This window comes from Lissotriton helveticus, chromosome 10 (genome assembly GCF_964261635.1).
Source record: "Lissotriton helveticus chromosome 10, aLisHel1.1, whole genome shotgun sequence".
Lineage (NCBI taxonomy): Eukaryota > Metazoa > Chordata > Amphibia > Caudata > Salamandridae > Lissotriton > Lissotriton helveticus.
Window position 1 is genome coordinate 767,431,931 of NC_136071.1, and position 16,557 is coordinate 767,448,487.

At 49.7% G+C, this 16,557-nt stretch overlaps 1 protein-coding gene across 1 annotated transcript in view; it reads left to right on the plus strand.

Moving 5' to 3' along the window:
- The window catches only part of CUL2 (cullin 2), a 517,464-nt gene that overhangs the window by 318,073 nt on the left and 182,834 nt on the right, over positions 1–16,557 (plus strand). Inside the window, exon 14 of the mRNA XM_078663320.1 lies at positions 15,064–15,150. Within this exon, the coding sequence (XP_078519446.1) occupies positions 15,064–15,150 (87 nt within the window). The remainder of the gene's footprint in view (positions 1–15,063; positions 15,151–16,557) is intronic.

Consider the following 16,557-nt stretch of genomic DNA (forward strand, 5'->3'; position numbering starts at 1 on the left):
AGGGCCAGGATCTACCAGTAGCTTTTATCAGCAGAAGATTGACCCCCAGAGAAAAAGGTTGGTCAACCATAGAGAGGGAGGCCTTTGCGGTGGTCTGGGTCTTAAAAATGTTGAGGCCATACTTGTTTGGTACTGAGTTCATTGTCCAGACTGACTACTAGCCCCTCCTATGGCTCTAACAGATGAAAGGTGAAAATTCTAAACTGTTGAGGTGGTCCATTTCCCTACAGGGGATGTTACTACTCAGTGGAACATAGACCTGGAAGTAACCATACCAACGCAGATGGACTTTTCAGATATTTCCACTTAGAAAATGAAGTCTCAACTGGGCAAGGTTAGTCTTATCTTCTTTCGTTTGGGAGGGGGTTATGTAGGAAAGAAGGATCTTTCTGGCATAGTTACCCCCACTTTGTGTCTGGTGTCAGTGTGTTTTGACTGTGGTACACTGGGATATTGCTAATCAGGACCACAGTGTCTGCGGTCTCTCCTCAATTCATTGGTAGGAACTTTGTACACCCCACAAATGGTATACTGATGTATACCAGGGGTCTATCATTGGGCTGCAGCATGTAATGTGCCAACCATGGGAGCCCATGCAAACTGTCTCTGCAGGTCTCCCTTCGCAGCCTGCGTGAAATGGTGCACGCACCTTTCACTTCTGATATTAGGCTTTCCATATATCTCAGTCACTGCACTTTTAAGCCTATAAGTCACCCCTGAGGTAGGCCTTACAGGCCCCAGGCAGGGTGTATGTGTGAGGGTGACCCTGCACGAGTAGCGACACCCCTACAAACCCTGGGGTCCATTCTCTGGTTTTGCAAGTGCGGTGAATCCGTTTTAAGGTATGTAGTGAACACTGGTAAAGTCAATGTGTCCCGCTACATAATGACTTCACCGAACCCGGTCATGTTTGGTATAAAAAATGTTGGAATCATTTCACTACACAAATTCCGATGCTAGGTGTATGATCCCATGTACGGGGGGTGCTCCTTAGATGAACCCCCATTTCTAGCTGTGTAGCCTTGCAAGGTCTGCATGCAAGTCAGTTCTGCTGCTGACCCCTGACACGGTTTTGCCCTCCTCCTGCTAAGCTGAACTTGAGCAGGGGAAGGCAGAACAAAGGATTTCTTGTTGGGGAGCGGTGTAGTCCCCTCTCCCCCTTAAATAGGTGTCTTAGGCTACGGTAGGGGTGCTTCCATGCACCTCCAGACTGCTTTGAAGGGCACATTTGTGCCCTCTTTACATAAACCGTTTGTCCCAATCCAGGAACCCTTGTCTCCCGCTCTGGCATTAAACTACACAAAGGAAGGGGAGTGACCACCCCCCTGTCCAGCTCCTTCCCTAGGAGGGGCCCAGAACTCTGCCAGGTGGCCACTTGACTATGCCACCTTCAATCTTAAATGGGCAGAGGCCCCTGGGAGCATCTGACTGGTCAGTCCACAGGAGTAGCGTCCTTGACACCCCAGATAGGCGGGTCACCGCAGAAGTAGTTCTAGCCTCTTTCTGGGTTACTTAAGGGCTCCCCTGAGGGTGGATTCTTTGATTCGTCCAGACTTCTTCAAGAACCAACTGGCTTTGCCTGAAGATATTTCTAAAGACTCTTCTGCTGTTGGACATCAAACTCTGCTGCTGGACCGAGCTAGGAACCAAGACAAAGACTGCCTCTGGTAGGAAGGCGCCTTCTGCAACTTTGTCTCCATACTCTACCAAGTTCTGCAACCTCCGTGTCTGTGCATCCTCCTGAGTCCCCCTCAACTTTTCATGCATACCAATAGCAAGAAGAAATCTCCCTTGGAGTAAAGGAGTCATTCCCCTACATCTGCAGGCAGCTTGACGACAACTGACTTGTGGATCCTGCTGTCCCACGGACATCTCCCGACTCTACAACACAGGTGGTGGTTGTTGGATCTCCAGAGGCCTGACCAGTCTTCCCTGCAACTTGTGAGACTGTAATCCCTCTCCAGCCTACCAGTTCCGCATCCCCGTGCACCGCGTCGGTTGGCTGTTGCCAAGTATTGTTGTCTCTCCTGACTGAAGATCTTTGAGCTCCAAGAAGCCCCAGCCTCCAGCATCACACAGCTCCAAGAGTGATGTCCTCCCGGCATCTCCTGCAACGTGGGCATCCATTTTCTGTAAGCTGCCAGGGGCTCCCTGCAACTCACTGTGCCTACTTCCTGCTTACTGAGGGCTGGCCCTGACGTACCCTTGCTGGGTGAGTCCCACAGACCTTGCTGGTCTGCAACTAAGCATTGCTTCCTTCAACATGTCTGTTGTATTTGCCAAGGCTTGTTTGTGGTCCTGCTTGCTAATGACCCTCCTGCAGTCTTCAACCGGCATGGGACAGCTCGTGGAAGACTTCAGTGATCCTGCATCGTCGTTTGGGCTCCACAGCTGCATCTTCAAGACCACTGTGCTACAGCAAAGGACATCCGACAAGAACTGGCATTGTGCTCCTGCTCCTCCTAGACACCACTGGGTTGTTTGCACGCTGTCCCCTCTTTTTGAAGGTTCTCCTTGTCCAGAATCTCCGTCTTGCTTCCACCCACCTGGTCCACAAGACTATATAGCAGCTGGGCATTCAAGGCCTCCCCATTGACATCAACGGCGGTTCCGACATCACTTTGCACCCAGGCTCCCTGGTGTGGGTATCATGGTTATCTAGGTCCCTACAGGTGGGGTTTACCTCCAACCTTCCTGGTTCCAACTGGTTTCCTCTGGGTCCTCTGGGAAGTGTCCTGAAATAATAAAACTCCAATCACGACTTCCCCCCCGTTATCCTGTGGACACTGACCCAGGGTATCACCTGTGCACACAGGCGCCTAGAAACTATTAGTTACTTGTTTGCCCCTCCCCCCACCAATAGGGGCCTATGTGTTTAATGTGCTTTACTTACCTGTTTTGAAGTATATTATTTTGTGTATTGATATCTCCGTTTTGGAGATATACCAAAGAAGTTTTAGTGTTGGTGTATCTTAAACCGAAGGTATTTTGCCAACACTGGTGTGGTTTTTTCTTGTGTGTAAGCTTCACTCACTGACTGTGTGGTAATATACCCACCTTACTCCCTCCTGAACAAGCAGCTACCCCTTATGATCTTTGGTTTTCAGGGACCACTACAACTATCACTAAGGGTTGCCTGGACTCAGTGCAGGGTGCTTCACCAATAGGTGTACACTATATACTGAGCCTGCCTCCTACACTCCATGAAAAGGTGCTTGTATCTACCTCAGCAAGTGAACACCCTCTCAAAGAAATTTGTTTGATTCCCAATCTCATGTCTTGGTTCATGTACTCTTAAGCTTGGTCTTTAAAGCTGTAGATTACAAATATGTTGTATCTCCTTAGAATTACCCCCAGATGTCAGACTGGATCCGGAAAGATTTTTCGTCAGCAGGACCTCTGTGCGTCGGAATGTGGTGTCGGTCGGCTCCGCGTTCGTCGTCGGCGTTGTGGTCGCCAGGATGACTTTGTGGCAGCTACTTAGACGCCACCCTCGCGCGCTGAGTCCATTCTTTTTTTTCGCACCAGCCAGCGCAGATCCAGGAAGAGCGGTTCCTCAGTCATTTTTTGACTACCTTTTTCTCGACTTTTGTTGAAGTCATTTCGAGTCTTCGACTCCATAAGGTGCACAAGGGAGGACCGATTTTAAGGCCTGCGGATCCTGCCATCGCATGATGTCGGTGACTGATCTGCACCGCATGTGTCTTTTCTGCCTGGAGTGCGACCATGACTCCAAGTCGTGCTCCGACTGCCAGATGTTGACGCCGAAGGCTTTGCGGGAGCAGTCCCGCAAGCTGCTTGAACACCGGCAGTCGGCTTCGCGCCAATCGAGGTCCCGGTCCAGAGAGAGGTCGAAGGACCGGTCACGGAGCCATCATCATTCCGGCCCGAAGTCATCCAAGTCTTCCTTCTCGGGGTCGGGTAAGTTGAAGCATTAGAAGAAGTCGAAGAAGCATCTCTCTTCGACATCTCCTCATCGATTTCACGAGGCGGGCGGGTGGTGCCACTTCCGCTGCTTTCCAGGACCCGTAGCGTACATTCAACGAAGCGATGCACGCCATCCTTGGGCAGACCGACCCTGCCAGCGTGCCTTCGGGTCCCGTGGACTCAGTTGGGGGATCTAGGTTTTCGCTGCCGGCGGCTCCAGCCTAGGCACCGCAGGCCCCCCTTGGATCCAGTCCTGGATCCGGATCTGCGCCGGTTGACCTCATTACACCTTCACCGGCGCCACTTCCGACGGCACCACTACCATGCCCGATGCCGGTCGGCCCCCCAGCCGGTCTTCACCCCCCGACCGGCGTCTATCCCAGCCTCCTTCGCGACGTGGACACTGAGCCGGATACGGGGCTGGGTGGGGTTTTCGTTCCCCTGTTCACTTCTGGGGGCTCTTTCCGTCCCCAGTGGCACCCTGAGGAGAATGGGGAGGACTGGGAGGGGAATGTGGACCCTTTAGCTGACCAGCTTGAGCAATATCAGGACTGGAAAGAGGAACTGGGGGATGCCAGTGGTCTTCACACTTCACCAGACCTTGGCATGTTGTCTCCTCCTACCGTGGCTAAGGAGGAGGGAGCGTCCTACGCTGTGGTGTTGCATAGGGTGGCTGAGGCTCTTAACCTAGAGCTTCCTACGGTGGCTGTCAGGACTGGTGGCGAGCTCTTCGGAGCGCCTGCTTCCGTTCAATGAGGCCCTCACTGACGTCCTTTTGGGCACGTGGTGCAGGCCCAATTCGGGGGCTCCTGTGGACAGGATGAATGCCCAACGCCATCGCCCGGCTCCGGGGGACCACACTTTCCTCTCCCAACACCCCACCCCAGAGAGCTTGGTGGTCCAAGCCTCAACCTCCAAAAGCACCTTCCCTTCCCTACCGCTCCGCCGGAAATGGAATCCAAGAAGCTGGACCATCTTGGCAAGAAAATGTTTTCTTCCGCCAGCTTAGGACTGCGGTCCGTAAATACTGCATGTCTCTTGGGCCGTTATTCGCACTCGGTGTGGGATACTGTGGCGCAAGTGCTACCTCAGTGTTCGGAGGAGGCCCGGGCAGTGTTGTCCCAGGCTGTCGCAGCAGGGAGAGACGCAGCTAAGTTTACAATCTGTTGTGGACTGGACACCGCCGAATCTCTGGGCAGGACCATTTCAACATTGGTAGCACGCCGACCCTACGCCTGGATGAGGTCCACTGGATTTTCAGGGGATGTACAGAACACCTTGATGGACATGCCCTCATATAGCCTTCGCCTGTTTAGTGACAAAGCAGACAACGCCCGAGAGCGCTTCAAGGACTCGCGGGCTGCAGCCAATTCCTTGTGCCTCTCCTCCCGTCCGGCGCAGTCTGCTTTTTCGCCCCTTTCATGGCTATGGACGAGGTGCCCCGCTACGCCCCACCCAGGGCCACAGGCCGCAGCAAGTTACCCAACCTTTGCGGGGAAGTGGGAACCAACGTCGTGATTCAGGAGGCCAGCTGGCAGGCCAATCCATCAACAACCCCCCCCCCCCCAGCAGCCTCCATGATGTTGGTATGTAGATTACATGATCTTGTAGTGTGAAATTAAACTCAACAGAATACAGATAGTAATTTGTTGCAAATTCTTATAATATGCAGACCTTTTAAAATAAGGCACAGGTTATGTGTGGTAATGGGCAGAGCGATTCCTATTATGAAAACATAAATTATGTTGCCATAGAGGACTTCTTGCTGCTACTCACTACTCAGCTCTTATAAGGGATTTGAAAATTAAAGATAGGTTTTTATACAGGAACTGCAGCCTGCCATGTGTAAGTATTACAGGTTGACATTGGACCTTATGCTTTTCCATGTGGCTATGGTCTTGTTGATTTCACTTGAGATCAACGGCTAATTGTAACTAGGTCCCAGAAAGGTTACATTTCAGCATGGCTTTCAATTTATTGTTCTCAATATTATACCTTTGACATCTTTTTTTTCATTAAACTTTATAGCTCTATTCAATTTAGTAAAATTTAAAGTAATAACTGGTAAGAGGGCAGTTCTGAACCTGAAAAAACTATTAAGATTTCACAAAACATCAAGAATATAGCTGTACCCTAGTCAGTAAAGGTTCTCCTCAAAGCCAATGTTCTCATGCAATTTAAAAAAGAGTAGAATCAGTGCTTTACAGGGGCTCTTAATGAAATTGGGTCCCTGTAGCATACCATTGACCACAGACAAGCTTATAAGTTGATGTAGAAGTAAATGGACTCACAACTGGAGAGCGAACTGGTCAGAATAAGCGACCTCCAGCAACTGCCCAAAACAGAACCTTGCTGGGAATCTCATATACCAACTGTTCCACTTTACAAAACGTGGTACTTGATAACAAGAACACCAAGTGATAAGAGTAAAGACCTAACCCTTAGAATAAAGAAAATAGAATAGCTCTAAGCCTACCACAATACCGTTTTCATCAAATGGATCTAAAAAGCCTTAAAAAAAATCAAAATTGGAGATAAGGCAGGACTTGCAAAGCACAATTCTATTCCAAGCGTTACAAAAAAGTCTCTAAATTAATTATACTTGTTCGCACCTCAACTTCTGCTCCGTGCCACTAATTTTGAGCCCTCTGGTATTATCCTAGCATGGTCAAGTTGTATCAGTATTGCTGCCTTCAGGTAGGTCCTTCTGTTTCTTTTTGTGAAAACAAAAAACACATCCCAATATTCAGAAAACCCCAAAATTACCGAAACCCAAAAATGTACATTAGCCGGTTGTCTCGTGGTAAGAAATTTGCACAAAAAGGCACCCTCCTCGACATCAGGCTCTTTGATGCAAAGTAAATCAGAGAAATGCAAAATCAGGAAATTATTTGAAGTCCCAAACGAGCAGCAAAATCAGGTAAGGGTTTGACAGCATCCCTATTCAAACAGAAGGTCTTCTCGATCTCTTCCGAATCAAGAGGTTCTTATACTCAATTCCTGCATAAAAAATTAGAAGAACGCTAAGCTCATAGTGGTATGATCGGAAAAAAACCTTTGCCAATCTGGATTCAAAACATTATTTTTTTTTTAAAACTTTATTTAGATTTTTTCAAAAGGTGAAAAACAATCCCCCCTCATTTGGCATCAGTAATACAAAACATGTAGACAGTTCGATGACCTCATTATGGCACTATTAGGTACAGACATCACAGTTCAGGCTGCGTCCACGAGGAATAAAGCAATCGTTTCGACAACAGGATATGCGTATGAGGAACCAGCATAGCACTACACAAGAACAGATCCAACCTCCCCACTCCCTCCCCATCAGACCCCGACCCCTCGGAAGAAAATAGTTCAGCACTCGTGCCATCTGAATCGCTGTGAGACAACTCCGTAGCACACATGACTCGCCATGCAAGCAGATCTTCCTGCATTTTCTCGTCCCTGCGTGTATGCTGCATATGCATCTCCTCGGCCAAAGACCACTCCCTAACATTTCTTAGCCAGACTGACATCTCAGGAGCCCTCCGCCCCATCCAGGTAATCGCTACTCTACGCCTCGCCAACACCAACATTAATTACAACAGTTTGTAGGAAAGGTTCCTCTTTTTAGGCTTAGGAACCAAGGCTAATAAGCAGTGAAGCGGGTTCAGGTCGATCCGAAGTCCGGTTACGGTGTGTATACGATCTACCACCGCCATCCAGAAGCTCCCGACCAAGGGGCAGTCCCAGGCTAGGTGTATGAACCCCGCTCCCTACACCCCACATCTGGGGCAAGTGTCCTCCCTGTCTTCTGAAATACGCTTCAAGGAAATCGGGGTCAAATAGGTACGATGCATAAAATTGAAATGTGTCAGTTTAAACCGTGCATTATGATACCTTACGTGTGAGGTTTCCGATGCGCTTGCGCTGCCCCGGGTCCACGACGACCCCAAGGTCTGCCTCCCAAGCCCCCCATGAGGGCTGGACCAGTGGGGTGGAATCCTGTTGCATGGCTGAATACAGCAAAGATATCAGTCGTCGCCCTCTACCACAAGAGAGGAGGATGTTCAGGGTATGGGACAGCGGGGGCGCCTCACCGAACTGGGGCCAGGCTGCTCTCGCCACCTCCTGGATGCCTCTGAAGTGCAAGAATTGGCCCCCTCCCAGTCCAAAGGCCTCCGTGGCCTGTTCAAAGGAATTGAATGACTCATCGGGGAAAGGTCCGCCAATGTCTCACAGCCTCCCGCCCGCCAGTCCCGAAAGGACATGTGTTCTTCCATTGGAACTACAGGGGCCAAGATCCACACCGGCAACTCCCTGTGAAAGGGGGCTAGTCTCAATATTCTCTCCACGAACTGCTGCCAGATCCCTGCAGTATGGCGCACAACATACGGTAGAGCCGCGTCTGCTCCCCGTCCCTGCATCAATGCCACCTGTAATGTCCGCTCATCTGCTCTGCCAGCCAAAAGTCCCATCTCCCAACTATCAGCGTCCGCAAACCACCGTGCCGCCAGCAATAGCTGTGCCGCATAGTAGTATAACGATTCAGAAAAGGGGGTGGTGATGAACAGAGTGTCTGAATTAAGCAGACCACTCTTACCCAGTCCAAAGATCAGGGCTTGATCCATCACCGTTATTTAGCTCACTGCCCCATCCCAGCTCAGAACCTGGCTATATGCAAATTAGTCTGTCCCTGGCCCAGTGCATCATGGGAACAGGGCAGACCAAACTACCCAGCCAATTCTTCACCAGAAAGGAGACAAGCTACCGGGGACCGGTTTCTGGCATTTCAGCCTCGTCGGCCCGGCTTGCTTGAATCCTGATGGAGCAGTGAGCAAGGGACCCGGAAGCTTGTTTCCTTCCCAGTACAAGAATTGGCTTGGTAGTTTGGTTTGCCCTGTTCCCATCATGCACTGGGACAGGAACAGACTAATTTGCATATAGCCAAGTTCTGAGCTGGGATGGTGCAGTGAGCTAAAATACGGTGATGGATCAAGCCCTGATCTTTGGACTTGGTAAGAGTGGTCTGCTTAATTCAGGCACTCTGTTTATCACCACCCCCTTTTCTGAATCATTTTGTCCACCATAAGCGTGGAAGGGTATACTCCGATGTGAGTCCCTTGCTCATTGCACCATCAGGATTCAAGCAAGCCGAGCCGACGACGCCTGAAATGGCAGAAACCGGTCCCCGGAAGCTTGTTTCCTTCCCAGTACAAGAATTGGCTTGGTAGTTTGGTTTGCCCTGTTCCCATCATGCACTGGGACAGGAACAGACTAATTTGCATATAGCCAAGTTCTGAGCTGGGATGGTGCAGTGAGCTAAAAAACGGTGATGGATCAAGCCCTGATCTTTGGACTGGGTAAGAGTGGTCTGCTTAATTCAGGCACTCTGTTCATCACCACCCCCTTTTCTGAAGCATAGTAGTATAAGTCAAACCTTGGCGCCTCTAGGCCCCCCTCCTCCCAGCTCCAAACAATGGTATGAAGGGCAACTCTGCTACGCCGTCCCGCCCAGAGTAACAAAGTAAGCAACGTGTTAAGTGTGCGGAAGACTCGCGGGGGAGAGGGCACAGGGAATTCTGATGGACGTAGAGCACCCTAGGGAGCATCACCATCTTTGCGACGGCGAGCCGCCCCATAAGGGAAAGTGGCAGGGAGTTCCAAAAGGACACCGACTGTTGTAAGGTTTTAAGAATCTGGTCGATATTACGGGCCAACAACTGTGCATCTGTTGGGGCCACCTGGATCCCAAGATACCGGAACGCCTCCTGCTCCCAGCGCATCCCTAGGTTCGGTAGGTCTGTCAGCGGGCCAGCACTGTAACCCGCCAGGGGGAAGATCAGGGACTTCCCGCAATTAATTTTCAGCCCCGAAGCCGCACCAAAGCAGTCCAAGTGCTGAAACAGGATGGGCAGCAATTCCTTCGGGGTCATTAAATAAAAGAGGGCATCACCCGCGTACAATGACACCACGTTACACGTGTTGCCCACTTTGATACCCCACTGCGCCATTTCCGTTCGGACATGAACCGCCAAAGGTTCGATCGCCAGGGCAAAAAGGAGCGGCGAGAGGGAACACCCCTGCCGCGTTCCCCGTCCCAAAAGCCATTCCCCTGACCGCGCCGCACCAAGCCGCACCCTGGCTCGATGGGCTTTGTATAGAATGCGGATCCAGCGACAGAAGTCGGGGCCCAACCCCACCACCCGGAGGACCCCCAGCAGGTACCCCCAGTCGACGGTGGCAAACGCTTTAGCAAGATCAATCGACACCGGGACCTCCCTGTCGCGTACCTCATGGAGAATGTGATTCAATCGCCTTAGGTTCATGACGGTGTTGCGGCCAGGGATAAATCCACATTGGTCCGGATGTACCAAGTGGGCCATGTGCGGCGCCAGTCGGGTGGCTAAGAGTTTGGTTAAAATCTTCACGTCTGTATTTATCATAGTGAGGGGCCGGTACGCCGCAGTGTCGCAGCTATCACCGCCCGGCTTCAGGATCATACAGATTTCGCCCTGATTCATACTGGGTGGAAGGGTTTCACATTCAAACGCCTCAAGGTACACTTGTAGGAGGAGGCGGGCAAGAATATCCTCGAATGTCTGGCAAAATTCAGGGGGGAAGCCGTCACTCCCCGGGGATTTAGCCCACGGTAGGCAAGCCATAGCCGCTTTCACCTCACGGAGCGTCAATACCTCATCCAATTCCTCTGCAGCTGCCCTCGGAAGGGCCTGGAGGGTTAGCCCCTGCAGATAAGGGAGGTATGAGGCCTCTGTGACTGTTGGGTCCGCGGCGTATACCATTTGCAGGTGGGATTGGAGGACCCAGAGAGTGCCCACTTCTGAGTGTACCATTCCTCCCGCAGGCCCCCTCAAGACCACAATCCTCTCCGGGGTGAACTCACATCTGAGAATCCAGGCCAACAGCCGGCCCGATTTGTCCCCCTCTCATTGAAGACGTTGCCTATACTGGCCAAGAGTATATTTGTCTAGACGATTCAATATGTCATGCACACATGATCGAGCTGCCTGTTCCGACTCCTCATTCATGTCATCTGGGTCCGACAACGTTTGCTGGCGCAGAAGATCATTCTCTGCCCCTTGTAAGTCTCGAAGCAGCTGCTTCCGGACCCCATAGGTGAGGCCCATACATTCGCCTCGTATTACCGCTTTCAGGGCGTCCCACTTGGTAGAATAGGCAAGGACCCCCCTCCCAATTCAAATCTAGGTAGTTAGTATGGGCGTTCTCCACATGGTCCCTCCCCACTTGGTCCTGCAAGAGATCTACCGGCATCCTCCAGGTTCGAGGGCTGGCTCTCCCACTGTAAAACGCATGCCACTGGAGAGTGGTTGGACAAGAAACAAGCCTGATGTGTAATCGCTAGGGAGAAGGAAGCGTCAACATTAGCAGCCAGAATCCTGTCCAGTCGGCTATGTGTGTTATGGGTGGGGGAAAAACATGTATACAGTTTCTGTGTCGGGTTACTTAGACGCCATACATCGCTGACCCCTAAGTTCTGCATTACCTCCCGAAGGCGCGCTGTCATGCGTGGTTTTGTGCCCGGGCGGGGTGGGAACCTATCTAAGACCGGGACTAAGACACAATTAAAGTCCCTGAACCAAAGCAGAGGGGCCTCCAGATCCAGGATAAGGACCTCCTGTAGGTGCAAAAAGAAGTCGGGTCGTCCACATTGGGTGCATATGAATTCAGTAGTGAGAGATCCCTCCCATCTAACTTCACCCGCAGGAGCAGGTACCTGCCGTGTATATCCGCCTCCACATATTGGACGGCAAGTGGGACCCCAGGGGCCACCCAAATCAGAACCCCCCTAGCATACGTGGAAAAGGAGGAGTGAAACACTTGGCCCCGCCACTTCTTTCCTAACTTTTGGACACCCTCATCATCCAGGTGGGTTTCCTGCAAGCACGCAATTGAGACTCCGTGTCTTCGGAGGAAGGATAGGACCCTGTGTCTCTTGGTACATGTGCCTAGCCCCCTCACGTTCCAGCTTAAAAACTTGTATCCCATGGCCGTTGACAGTGCCCATCCGGGCCTACAGCTCTACTTCCTGTGACCTGCCTACCCTGTGCCCGAACTGTGATACACTTGATGCCTGTAACAAACCCCCCACAACTCCAACCACCCCCCTCCCACGAGCAATATTCCTGCAACAACTAAACATGCTAATTTGCCCTTCCCCTGCCGGTGCCAGGACGTACACAGCACTCCCATATCCCCAGATGAGCTAAACCCTCCCAACCACGAAAGAAAAGAAATGAAATCCCTCCCTCCCAATCCGCTCCCAGCACTGCCAGCACTAATAACAATCATATGGATCCCGGACCCACAGCAAAGGGAAGCACTAACATCAGTCGGGACAACCGCTCCTACCCAGTGCCCACCCCTCCCCAAGGTCAAACATGTCCTAGCAAAGCCCCCCCATTGTCACCAGGAGGATGTGACCCACGGGGTCCTGCCAGCGTTCACTATATAGGGACCAACCGCATGACAGCAGGATATCCCTCAGGACCGGCTCTCCGCTCCAGTCGACAAGCCCCCGCCGTTTCAGGGATCGTGTCCACGGTAGGTGGGAGGGGCTCCACAGGAGGTAGCAAAGTGTCCGGAACCAGTACTTCAACCTGAGGGTGATCTCGTTAAACCTCCAGGAGATCTTCAGGCTCCGAGGATTCCAACCGGAGGGCCCTATCATCTCCCACCGTGACTCTTTGCCTCTCCTCAAGGTCAGTGTCATCTGTCGAGCGCCGGCGTCTGGTGCCACGGTTCCGTGCACGCAGAGTCCCCCACATTTTCCTGGATACTCCTCGTTCCCCTGCTGGGAGGGCGTCCCCCCTGATCTCCAGCCACTCCCATACCTCCTCAGGACCCTCAAAGAAGTGTGCCTTGCCTTGTGATATGACCTTAAGTTTGGCGGGGTAAAGCAGCATATACTGGAGGTTCATTTCTCGCAACTTCTGCTTGACCGCTAAGAATGATTTTCATTGTTCTTGGACTTGGCGAGTGTAATCCGGGTACACTGACACCCTAGAATTTTCAAAGGTGAGATCCGCCGTCTCCTTCGCTGCCCTCAGGATACAGTCCCTGTCTCGGTAGTTCAGTATTGAGATGAGAGCCAGCGGCGGGGCGCCAGGCCTCGGCGGCGGGACTAACGCTCTATGCGCACGTTCAATAACAAACACATCCGACAACCCTGTAGGACAAAGTGTGTTGCAGATCCAGTGTTCCAGGAAGCGTTCGGCATTCCCTGACTCTGCTTGCACCGGAATGCCAAGGACTCTGATATTTCTGCGGCGCACCCTCCCTTCGGCATCCTCCGCTCTTCGTTCTAGCTCCCCCGTTGAGGCAGAGAGCCTTGAAACCGTCTGCTTGAGGGACGCTACCTCCTCCTGCAGTTGGACTATATTCCCCTCCGCAGCCGTGACTTTATCTGTTACCTTGCGGAGATCCGCTCTCAGGAGATTTACGTCAATGGAGACCGTCTCGATCTGTCTCTCCAAGGCGCTGTGGGACCCCTGTATCGCTTTCAGTATCTCTGCCCGGGAGGGCTCACCGGAGCCGCCGGGGACGTCTCCCTCCCCATCTTAACCGGACTGGCAGGTGACGCGCTGCGACGGGAGCCGCTGAGTGGTGTACTGCGTGATGGTGTTTGGCTGTGAGGCTCGGGCCATCCTGTCCTTGCGCATTGTAGGAGTTGTATGGGGGCTCCTCCCAGAGGGCCGACCAGAAGATGTGCCTCACGGTCAATCCCAGGATGTGGAGGGCCTCCCGCAGTCCGATCTCCCCAGGGGGTACTCACTATCGCAGGCCCCACTCACCACTACTTCAGGAGCGTAATTTCTGTTCCAGGGGGAGGGCGCCACCTCAATTACGATCAGCCGGGGCCACTACAAGCTAGACCCCACCGTCACCACATGGCATCCACCAGTCCACCACGGGGACCACGCGGCCAGGGAGTAGCACCGGCCGCCGCCCAGCGACCGGATCCTGAAGGGCCAGGCAAGCCCTGGGAAGCTCCCCAAACGAGGGGGTTACTCCAATGCAGTAGGAACACCCCTAGGACCGGGCAAACAGGGCCCCGGCCCCGGTGCACTCCCCCCGCCGCTCCTCTGCCAAACCGCTACCGGCTCAAGTCAGAATTCAAAACATAATTACCTTAACACATAAGCACTATCCCATTTTATGAAAATTACCCAGCACCCTCTGGCTATTACCACCCACAGGGGTGCAAAGAAAATATGAAACTTTTCACAATGACACTTCATACTAATAAATAGGTATAGGCCTGGTCTACAAAGCGGAACTACAGCAGAAGGGTCTTGAAAGTTAACAGGAACACAGGAAAGGTTCATTAAAAGCTTTGTGTTCGTAAACGTGGAAAAAAAGTGTATCAGCTTGACTTCACTGTAGGAAGAGAAGATGCACAGGGTAACTGAAAGGGAGGTGGTCAATACAAGAGTCACCTATGGAAACAGCATCCATTTTACCTAAAATGGCGTTCTCACTTAAAGGTGACATAGCAAAGTCATATTGTTAAACACGCTTCTATACATTATATTCATCTAGTTTTAACTGTAATCACGGTAATTGATCATTTGTATTTTGGATCCAACAAAAAATCGTTATACATTTATTACACAAAATGTAGCTCTGAAAAAAAAATGCTTTCACACATTTGTATTCTGTCATATGTTGGCCTCAGTTTAGAATATTGCTAATATGCCCATGTGCAAATATTTGCTCTTTTGTGTTATCCAAAGTGAGACCCTGTAATTGTTCGGGCCCCTAGGTCTTCTCAAAGCACTAATTCCTCCTTGTCTAAGCCACTTCCACCATGCGCCGACTCACAATTTGACACTCGTTTTTCCTGGGGAATATAGATAGCAGCAGGCTTATGCCCCGGTCGAAGGTGTAGCCAGGAGTTTCGCAGATTTGAAGTGAAGGCTATTTTCCTGCTCTGCGCTGCTTTTTGGATTACACGTGGTGGCAAAGAGCAAAATCCATGAACGTGTGCCTTTTTTAAATTCTAATCTTCATTAATACTGCTGCATTGTGATTTTACTGGGTTACACAAAAACTGCACTCTGATTTTAAGTTATGGATGAATTGCCAATAATCTCTCTTCGTTTTTTTCGACAGTTCTATGCCAGAATGTTGGCGAAAAGATTGATCCATGGTTTGTCTATGTCTATGGATTCTGAAGAAGCAATGATCAATAAATTAAAGGTGAATAACTTTGTATTTTGTGCAATTCCATCTGCATCTTTAGTGTGACATGTTACATAGTCTCTCACGAGTTGTGACTTTCTAAGTTGCTGATGTGTCCCAAATCATTTTTAAAGAAAGTAAAATTTGAGTCTGGTATCTGAGTTATCATTGTCCATTCTTTTAAATAGATGTGGGTAGAGCGCAAATTCATTTTCTATGGCCGGTTACCTTAGTCTGATCTTAGTGCTGTGCTATTTTTGCATGTCATATTTGGTGCAGGTGTATTTGGCTGTTAAGGAAAGGTGGAAGAATGACATAAATGCATTCTACTGCTATCTGAGATTGATAAATTGAGCACATTCGTTAATAGTAACACCCTTTATTCACAGCACTTAGAAGTGGTAAATCTCAAGTGCTATGTAAAATGGGCTCCTAAAGATTTTTTTTTTTAAATCTCGTCAATTTGTTACAAAAAATGAATTGCTGCATTTTTTTCTGCATTTTACAGTCCATATTGTGTTTGTAAATGTTATTTTATGAATGGTTGTTAAAGGAGCCACACTGTATTTGAAAATATATTCAAACTACCTTTTTTTTTACTATGCACCATAATGTTTTGTGCTTTGACGATCTTGGCACATTTGTGACATTTAGAAAATGATGCTTTGGCCCCAATCACTTGTAAAAATGTGGCAATTTTAGAGGTTTTATTTTATTCATGATCATTAACCAAATTATACGTGTGATGTATCTCAAACTTACAAACTGAAATTCACATTTATGGTGTCTAAAGATTCAGTTCACATTCATCTCAACTTTTTTCTATTGTAAACATTTAACTCTTATTCAAAGCAGTATTTCTTAATTCAGCTTAGTATTTGTGTTGAAATTGTATTTTGAGAGGGAATTGTAAAAATTATTATTGTGAAATGTGTAATTATCTCAGTTGCATTTTCTTTTTCAGCGCTCATCCTGTTAATTGAAGGTGAAACAGCTAGGGCCAGATGTACAAAATACTGGTTGCAGAAAACTGGTTGCAATTTGCAACCATTATTTTTGCAGCCAACAAATAATTTAGTGAACTGACGTATGTACTAACAGGTTGGTTCACAAAATTCTGATTCATTGTGAGTCGTAATCCACCCTACCTTATGAGCATTAATAAGCTATGTGGCAAATTGCAACTCACTCAGATTGATAGCCGCTGCAGGGAAGGTGACCAGTTTGGGTCTGCAAACTGCCATAACTTTGATATCCTTTAAATAAAGTAAATTTTTTTCTATGTGGACTATTCTCTTTAAAGGAAGTGGGGCTGTGTTAAAAAACATGGTGTACTTTTAAAATAATTTTAAGAGTTAACAATGGTCCCCTATTCCACAACAAACTATTTTTTTTCATTCACCAAGATGAAGGGCTTTGTGAATG